This window comes from Cnephaeus nilssonii, assembly GCF_951640355.1.
Source record: "Cnephaeus nilssonii genome assembly, chromosome: 4".
Taxonomy (NCBI): domain Eukaryota; kingdom Metazoa; phylum Chordata; class Mammalia; order Chiroptera; family Vespertilionidae; genus Cnephaeus; species Cnephaeus nilssonii.
Window position 1 is genome coordinate 45,779,313 of NC_137075.1, and position 9,544 is coordinate 45,788,856.

Consider the following 9,544-nt stretch of genomic DNA (forward strand, 5'->3'; position numbering starts at 1 on the left):
CCATTGCTCTAGCAGTATTTCATAGAGCATTGCTCTTTAAGGAGATCAACCAGCTGCTTGGTAGCAAGTTGACTACACTAGGATGCTCCTATCCTAAGAGTCAGTGCTTTATTTTCATAAGATTAGATACCTATTCATGGTATGAGTTTGCCCACAGAGCTTCAGGTAGTATTGCTGCCTGGGGGCTTACAGAGTACCTATTCTGCTAATGTGGAATTCCACACAAGATAGCATACAATCAGGGTATGGAGGTGCAGGAGTGGCTGAGCTGATAGAATGTTGGAATGGCCTGTGGCAGGTGCGTTTGAAGTGTCAGCTTAGAGGCAATGCTCTGTGAGGGTGGGGTGCCATCCTCCAGGAAGCAGTATATGCACTGAATCAGAAAACTTTATGTGGTGCTATGTTTCCAATCGAAGAATATCTGGGGTGGAACCAAGGAGTAGCTCCAGTCAACATAATTCCCAGTGACTCCCTGGAGGACTCTGCTTCCTGTTCCTGCGTCTCTGGTTTTCAGGGTTAGAAGTCATGGTTCCTAAGGGGCTCACTCTTGCCAGGGGACACAGCAAGAATCCTACTGACTAGAAACTATGGCTGCAGCCTGGGTCTTTTGGACTTCATGTAAGCAGTGACTAGAAAGCAAGAGGAGTCACTATTTTGGCAGAGGTAATTGACACAGATCAGCAGAGGAGGTTAGAGCTACTGTTAGATAAAGACAGGGAGGAACAAGTGTGAAATTTGTATGATCTACTCTTGCTTTCTAGTCATAGATGTTTCTCTCTCACACTGGTGTTTCTTTCTCTCCCTTCCTCTCTAAAATCAATAAAAAACATATCCTCGGGTGAGGATTAAAAATAAATTTTGTCTGGGCTGACAAGGATAACTTTTAACTAGAGCTCATTTCTAGGTATAGATTTTTATACTTCAAACCCTATCCCCAAATATAAGAAGTCCCTTTTTTTTCCTTTTAAATATACACATATAAGATATTTTATTTCAAAAAGCACAAGAACATTATACAAGTTTTAAATTTACATTTTGCAATAAAAGATATCAATATAAGCATTATTTGTATAACTTCATCATGGATGGAATTTGAAACAGTGGTATAAACATGTTGCAGTCACTAAATATAGATCATCATCACAGTGAACCAAATGCATAGTTGTTATGAAATGACAAATGACCACTAAAGGATGAACTCACAGCCCATACACCAACATAATAAATTAATTATACAGATATATGTTTTCCTTTACTGCATCATAAAAACTCCTCCTGACCCCTCACACCAAGCATTAGAAAAACACAGTTTTGGAGTTATCTTGTTGAACTAGTTCCTCCACATTCTACACAAATAAAAATAAAGTGATCTTTTGTTAATTTTTAAAGTAAATTTCATAAGCATGATTAAATTGTTTGCAATGATGAAGGCAAACCCCTAAGGTATTTGAATATAATTAGAAATCCCTTGGGCTGGGGGCAGCACTGAGACATATGTTCATCTATAGTGCAGAGATCTGAATCTAACTCAGTAAGTGGAACTCAATATGAAATAGGTTCTTTGGCAATAAAGGTCTGACTGGCTAATGTGGGATAGTCCTGGCAGCTTGAGAGCTTAACCCCAGAATCTGTGAAGTGAACATAAAAAGACTAGAAATTTAAAGTCAGTTTATCTGTGCTAAACGGGGGCCGGTCAATTAGGGCAGAAGTCGGCATCTATTGACTATCCTGGCTCAGACTTCCCAGTTAGCCAATCCATTCAACAAAGTCACGTAAGAAATAAAGGGAAATGTTCTAATCACTTAATCACACTGGCAAATTTGACAAACTGAATACTGAATTTTCTGATCCTCACCTATCAATATTACAAATTGTTCAGTGAAGTTTAATCAATTTTCTGATACCTTCTCAATAATTATTCAAGTAGATTGTGATTCTGATGCCTGTTCATGCCAATTACTTAATGCAAAATCCACCTTTATTTTACATAGAAATACCAAAAAAAATCTGCCCCCAAATGTGCATCATCAATCACTTCACATATTTTTATTTGCTTGCCTTTGCTGAGCACTAAGAAAGTAGGAAAACATTTACACACATATATGACACTAGTCACTAAAGGCAAAATATGATTTTTGAATGCATCTTTCAAACTCCTAACATTACTCCACATACAACAGAAGCTAAAATGGAAGATTTCAATTTATCTTCTGTCTGCTGTTTTACATCACAAGTTCTTGATAAAAATTAAAGTTTGCACAGATTTTGGAGAGCTTGATTATTTATAAACAAGATGGCTCAACCACAGCATGTTATAACAGGACACAGACTATTGATCACATGGCTTTTTTGGTTGTTTGTACTAGTCATAAAAATCAGTTTATGAAAAGGTTACACACAGATAACAAATGATTAGTCTTTTATAAAGACATAGGAAGTTGCAGAATCGGCTTCAATTTGATTGTCCTAATTTACAGCTGTCATGCTCTGTTCACTGAGGGAATTTTTCTTTCTTCATTCTATAGTTTACATCAGAACTGCATCAGATTTCTAAGAGTCAAATAGGATGGTACCACATCACGAGATGAGTAAACTCATTTTAGAAACTTGCCTTTGGAAAATGGAAAGTAAAATTTCAAAACTCAACAAAGATATTTGTGGTCAGAGGTGAGGATTATAGATAGACTCTGTCCCATCAGGGATGAATAATGAATGCACTATCCTAATACTGGCAGAAATTTGCCTTAGAAGTGGCAACTCAGTCCATATAGAGATTTCATTTAATTTCTAACTGAAACAGTAAGTAGCACATTAGGGTATTTCCTTAAAAGAGAAATGACTAAAAAATTACTTTTTGGGAAAACTTTCTCAATTACAGAATTTTCCAACTGAAGCATACTGAATGGTTTCTGCAATTCCTCTTTAGCTGCAGGAAGAAAATCACAGATTATTAGAATCTTGTCAGTGATCCAATGCTAGCTAAATTAAATCGGGGGTGGGGACCACCAATAACAAAACTGCATATTTAACTAACATATAATAATGTCCACAGTTGCTTGATGTGACTTCATTGATCAGGGAGATGAAATGAAATGGGACAGATTAGAAAGGGAAATAAGTTTTCTGGATATATTAGCAGAATCAGACACTTGGGGTGAAGAAGCATTTCTTTAGTGTTCTAAAACATAGAACAGATTAGCCTATGCTCTTCTTTTCCTTCAAGCATATGTTCACTAATTGAAAGCAATACTCCAATAAGGAATATTTTATTGATTTATATGAATCTGGACACAACTGGACAAGGAGCAAAAGACCCTCCAACCCTTCTCCAGCCCTCCGAAAAGTCTCCATAATTTTGAATCAGTCTTCATTATAGTCTTCATTCGTGATTGTTCCGAGGCAGAGTTGGAGCTCATAATGACTGCCAGTTGAATCCAAATAACATCTGATTCGTTTCCTGGCTCCTAGCAATCTCTTCTATTATGCAGTGTTGTTGCCACACCAAATGGAGCTTCCGATACCTCTCATGACACAAATGAAGGGGGTTGCCCCTCCTTCAGGGAAAAAAACAAAAACCAACATGTAAGTTTGATCAAATAACTGCCACACTTTGTTGCCTAAATTAGCCAGAACTCTTGAGTTGTTTTTTGAGCTGGGAGGAATCACCAGGACAGGGTTTTAATCACGAAGAACTTGATAGGTTATTTAGCTATTGAAGCAGAAATTTACTCGTTGATTATTCAGAAAATAGGTATACCATGAGCATTATGGAACCTCATTTAAATGGCCAACAAGGTTTATAATTTGAAGCAGCTTTTTTTAGGTGGTTAGTCTGAGTGGAGCTCTAATTGGCTTTTTGGATTCATCAGCTTTGATTTCTGATCTTTGCATAGTAAAGGTTAGATTTGAGATGTAACACTAAGCCCTCAAATTATATTCTGCTCTTCAGAAATATTTGGTTATAGCTGTCCTTATGACACAACAAATTTGCTGGTGATTAGCACACATTTAAATCAAATTACTCCACAACAATTCTAAGGCTGCACAGTTTGTAACACTATGTAACAACTAATCCAAAATGACTTAAGTTTGGCTGTTGCCAATAATGGATAACTGTGAGATTCTCATTCCTGAAGCACTCCAGTATCTCAGCTAGCTGGGTATTTCTCAACTGCCTCTAATTAATTTTAAAATTCTGCTTCTTTGCACCTTTTTGGAACAAATCAGATCTCTTATCCTCAGTCATTAACAACTTTCACAACTCAGATTTTTTTTTTTTAATCTTCACTCGAGGGTATTTTTCCATTGATTTTTAGGGAGAGGGAAAGATCAATGTGAGAGAAACACATTGATTGGTTGCCTCCTGCACAATCCCCAACAGGGCCAGGCTGGGGAGAAGCCTGCAACCCAGTACGTGCCCTTGACCAGAATCGAACCTGGGACCCTTCGGTGGGCAGGCCGATGCTCTATCTACTGAGCCAAACTGGCTAGGGCTTTCTCAGATTTTTAAAATCCAAAGAATATCTCTATAGGTCAAATGCTGTCACAATAAAAACAAATCTCTGTATGATAAAAGAGGTTCCAAATCCCATCTAGTAAGCCTGTTCATTCCAAGTAATATTAAAAAAAAACAACCCACAACTTCAATTAAACAAAGAGACAATTTATTGTATGGAGATCTAATCTTTATCTGTACTTTTGTAACCATGTGTACTTTTGTAACCATTGTGCCTTATTTCCTCTTTCTCATACATCATGAACAGTCCTCCAGTACCTAATACCAGGAATGATATAGAAAAATTCAGATTCTAAGTATTTTGCTTTGCTAAAGCAAAGATGGCTGATATAGCTGACTAATAAAAAGTTTCAAGTATTGCAATGGAAACAATGAATATCCATTTTAGTTTGAAGCCCCTCACTGGACATTCCAGATTTCTTTCTTTTATAGATTAGTGTAATTAAATCTAATTAATGATGAAGAATGGTTGATTAAAATGAATAGAGCATGTAAACATTAGGACAGTTGGTATCTTAAAAATTTTGGGGAAGTATTACCTTTAATGTGACTAAATTTAAATAAAAAAACCTCTTACTTCAGGCCAGGATCTGTTTCACCATATTCATCCAAGTAAGGAGCTGGATAGGCACAGCCTCTGGCTTTACCTTCAACTAAGACCACTCTGCATTCTCTGATTCTGAAGGACAAAACAACCAACAGGAAATATTAAGTGCATGTGTGCAAATGATAGGTACAGCCATTATCTGTTAGGAATTCAGTATAAAGATAATTATACATAAACAGATAAACTGTGTTTTGTCTAAATAAAGAGAACAAACATTACAATATTTGTTAAAGCTATGAGAAAGGATCACTGGATTTAGAGACATGGGATCAGTAATACTGACTGTATATACTGAAGAGAGGAAAGAGACTATCCTACTCGAGTTATAGGTACCCTAGGAAATGGTGATTGGAATAGTTTCTGTTATGTTTCCTGACCTATGAACTTGAGGGGGGAGAACGCTAAACAGAAGAACAGCACCACATCTCCCAGTCTGATAACCTCAGGCCACAAAGGTCATCTAGGTAAGTGTCAAGCCTTTCCTGGTCTGAATCAACCTCCAAAAGTGCCACTTTGAAGGTACTTGGGACTGTTGCAGCAGAGAAATGGAGATACATACAGGTGATAAGTACTACAGAGAGAAATTATAAAATAACTAGGTCGTGGGTTTACTCGCCGTAGGTTCCCTAGAAGAAGAAAATAGGTGTTGGGGTTTGGCTTCCATACTGTCAATCCCCGCATCTAACTGATGCCTACAGTGATTACATATGCCACAGGTAGTGAGATATTAGTGCTTATATAAACAAAAACTGTATTACACGGGGAAAATGGAAAGAAAAAGGACAAGCATCCTTCTGAATTTTATCTCACAAGAGCAACTTGTACTCTCCTTTCATAAATGAGTGACTATTGTTCTACTCTCAGTTTTTTTGCCGAGAGAACCAGGGAAAACACGGTTGGTTGATAGAGGAAATGAAGAAAATGAAAATATTCAAAGGACAACCTAAAGTAACAATTTACATATACTCTAAAAATATAAGTTTTAGGATTCTAAATTCTTTCACTATATCTGAGTATTACACAATTCCAGAGTAATCAATACAAAGTCTGTTATATTTTTATTTTTCATTTTATTATTATTATTATTATTTTTTTTTTTTTTACAGAGAGGAAGGGAGAGGAAGAGAGTCAGAAACATCAATGAGAAAGAAACATCAATCAGCTGCCTCCTGCACACCCCCTATTGGGGATGTGCCTGCAACCAAGGTACATGCCCTTGACCGGAATTGAACCTGGGACCCTTGAATCCGCAGGCCCATGCTCTATCCACTGAGCCAAACCGGTCAGGGCCAAAGTCTGTTATATTTAAGATTTTCCATAAATAATCAAAATCTGAACAGCATCCTACTTAAAATTTTTTTTATCTTTATTGTTTAAAGAATTACAGATGTCCCCCCTTTTTTCCCCACTGACCACCCCCCCACTCTAAACACCCCCATAGGACAGAATCCTACTTTTAAATTTTTTATTTTTTACTACTTATTTTGTAACTAGAGGCCTGGTGTACGACATTTGTGTACTGGGGGGTGGGAGGGAGAGAGGGTCCTGTCACCGCCGCTGCGCTCGCCAGCCGTGAGCCTGGCTTCTGGCTGAGCAGCACTCCCGCTGTGGGAGCACACTGATCACCAGGGAGCAGCTCCTGTGTTGAGCGTCTGCCCCCTGGTGGTCAGTGTGCATCATAGCAACCGGTTGTTCCACCATTCTGTCAATTTGCATATTAGGGTTTTATTATATAGGATATCTTCTCGAATGCAATCTCATGTGAATAACTGGTCTCTAACTTCTGATATAATTTCCTATCAACAAACTGTTGCCATAATGGCCTCCAGATTGAATCCAAATTCCCTAAATTCATTATGGAGCTTTCAGATCACACACTACTCACTTCAGGAAAATGCAGACTCCAGCTCCACAGTGAAGTGCATGAAAAATGCAAGCTCCAACCTCTTCTCCATTCACTGTTTCTTGGCAGCAAATGTTCTGAGAACACAGTATAGTCCCACAGAAAAGACAAAGGACAGGGTTCTTTCGCTCATCATCTGCAGACCGTGGGCACCTCAAAAGGGAAGAAAACATTCAATATGGTGGAGAAACAAAAAAAGCATGGTATATCTAGTTAGCATGAAACATGTTCCCATCACTGGCTGCTTTGCAGCAAAGAAAGATCTTAAAAGACAAGGGAACATTTAATTGTATGATTCCTCTTTAATACTTTCCCCTAAGAAGACTTAACAAAAACAAAATCTTCTGATTAATCCATAGTAAGAAAATTTATTATTAAATATAGTATCCTGATAATTCTTATAAAGTTTGACAATTAAATATGCCTTGAGATTGAAATTTATTATAGAATCCAGTCTTCATCTGACATGACCAATTTATAGTCAACGGCCTCCTCTTGATTCATATTTAGTCAAGCTTGTGTCCTGTGTTGGAGGAATATGACAATATTTTTAAATAACTTGCAGTAAGGGTTCAAACACATTTCCCCCCCATATCTTTGAGGTATTGAGATCTTTAGGATTGAAATGAGAGACTGCAGTCTTTGAGTTGATGTCCCCTTCCATCTGGAAACACAGAAAGTCTTAGGAAGAAAAAAGTGATAGAGTTGACTTACTTGAACCAAATAGTACTTTGAGATCCAATCATTTTATATAGTGGCATGGTACACCCTTGCTATAATGCCCCCAAAGGAAGCATCACTTTTTAAATTAAAGTGATATGGTTTTCTTTTAAAAAGGAGCTTCACATGTTCCTATCTCTGCTGTATACTGAACATAATGGAAACATCAAGATTCCTTAATTTGGGCAGTAAAAAGTAAATGAAACCACAGGAGAGATCCAGCAAGGCTCTATTGTCTAATAGGAGCAAAGGGACTCTGCGCATAGGTCTTCCATTCCTGTCTCCTGTAGATGACAGAGCTGTTTCCACTTCCAGGAGTTGCTCCAGAACGTAATCATAGCTCTTTTTTGATAGAGCCAACATCTTCTTTCACCTTTAGCACAGGAGGCTGAATCTGAGTCACTAGCTATTTTATAGAGAAAAACAGCTAAAATATAATAACTGAGCGACCACATTACACTTAAGATTGCTCAGTCTTAATATAAACTAGTGGTGACAATAAAACTGGAAGAAATCGTAAGACTTATTTTCATCTTTACTTGAAACCAGTAAGTAGGAATATCATCCAGGAGGATCTTCATTGTGACTAATGACTAACACTCTTTTTAGATCCTCCTAAGAGCCAACAGCATGATAGATACCTTTTAGTGGCCTGGGAGATAATACCTATTCACTGGGCTTTAGGATAGCAATCCAGCCCTAAGATTAGGAAAGTCATTGGAACTTAAACTGGATGTAATTTTTGAAATCATCTAGCTAATTTTTTGAGGGCTGAGAGATAAAATGAATCAACCACTTCTTTAGTTGGCTGACCTTAATCTTCATGAGACAAGCATCACGGAGCTAACACCAAGAGCAATTCTATCTGGGAGCAGAGCCTGGACTATAAACTGCCTGAGCCCTGGCTGGCCTTTAAACCTCCTGGCTTCATGGCTCAAAGCATTCCTTAGTCATTTTTGTAGGGCAGTAATTCACAAATTGGGCCAAAGAAAGGCTCCTTAAGCTCTCAAAATGTTCCTAAACAGCAATCCTACTTTGTTCCTTCAAATGATAGCAAGTATTTAACACATGATTAAGGACTACTAATCATCATCTAATACAGTAACTGTATCCTTAAAACAAATTAAAGAGTTAGTTGTGTTTAAGTGGGAGTTCTAATTAATTTAAGTTTACTAAAAAGTTTGGCTGCAGGACAATGCTTAGTAACATTACAAAACTCCTAAAGAGATTTTGGAATTCTGCAATTTGGGAAAAAGATGCTTTATTACCAGTATATCATCCACGAAGTGTTGAATGGGCTTTGACTTTCAGACTATCGAGATTCTTGCCTTGTAATTACAAGTCACTGCTAGTTTCATGTCATCATTATCAATCTGGTTTGCTATGGGTGGTAGTGTGATGCAATTGAATGCCAAGGATACATAATTGCATCAATAGGAATTTTGGCTTATTATTTTCAAGACATGATGTGCTGTGATTAAAATATGAAATATTCACATACCAATGGCTAAAGCAGATATGAATATAATTTCTCCACTCAGTGAGTGGTGTTCTACTTAGGAATTTATGCTACTCAAGTAATTTATATCATATTATAGCAAGGTAAGGGTAAATACAAAATTATTTAACTTTAGAGGATATTATTTTATCATAGAGAATCATGTGTTTAAGCTCACAATTGTTCTCTTACAAAAGTAACTAACAGGTAATTCACCCATGGTATTAGTAATTAGTAGAATATAATCTGTTTATTTTGCTTCTTACCAGTCCCAATCATCCAGTGCTTTTTAAAATTTAT

At 37.1% G+C, this 9,544-nt stretch overlaps 1 protein-coding gene across 4 annotated transcripts in view; it reads right to left on the reverse strand.

Moving 5' to 3' along the window:
* Window positions 1-229: 229 nt before the first annotated feature.
* UBR1 (ubiquitin protein ligase E3 component n-recognin 1) overlaps window positions 230-9,544 on the reverse strand; it is a 151,236-nt gene continuing 141,921 nt past the window's right edge. For all 4 annotated transcript variants that reach the window (XM_079769305.1, XM_079769303.1, XM_079769304.1 and 1 more), the window contains 3 exons: window positions 7,009-7,179; window positions 5,094-5,195; window positions 230-3,554 (listed from right to left, as the gene is read on the reverse strand). In XM_079769305.1, the coding sequence (XP_079625431.1) occupies window positions 3,413-3,554; window positions 5,094-5,195; window positions 7,009-7,179 (415 nt within the window). In that variant the 3' untranslated portion in view covers window positions 230-3,412. The remainder of the gene's footprint in view (window positions 3,555-5,093; window positions 5,196-7,008; window positions 7,180-9,544) is intronic.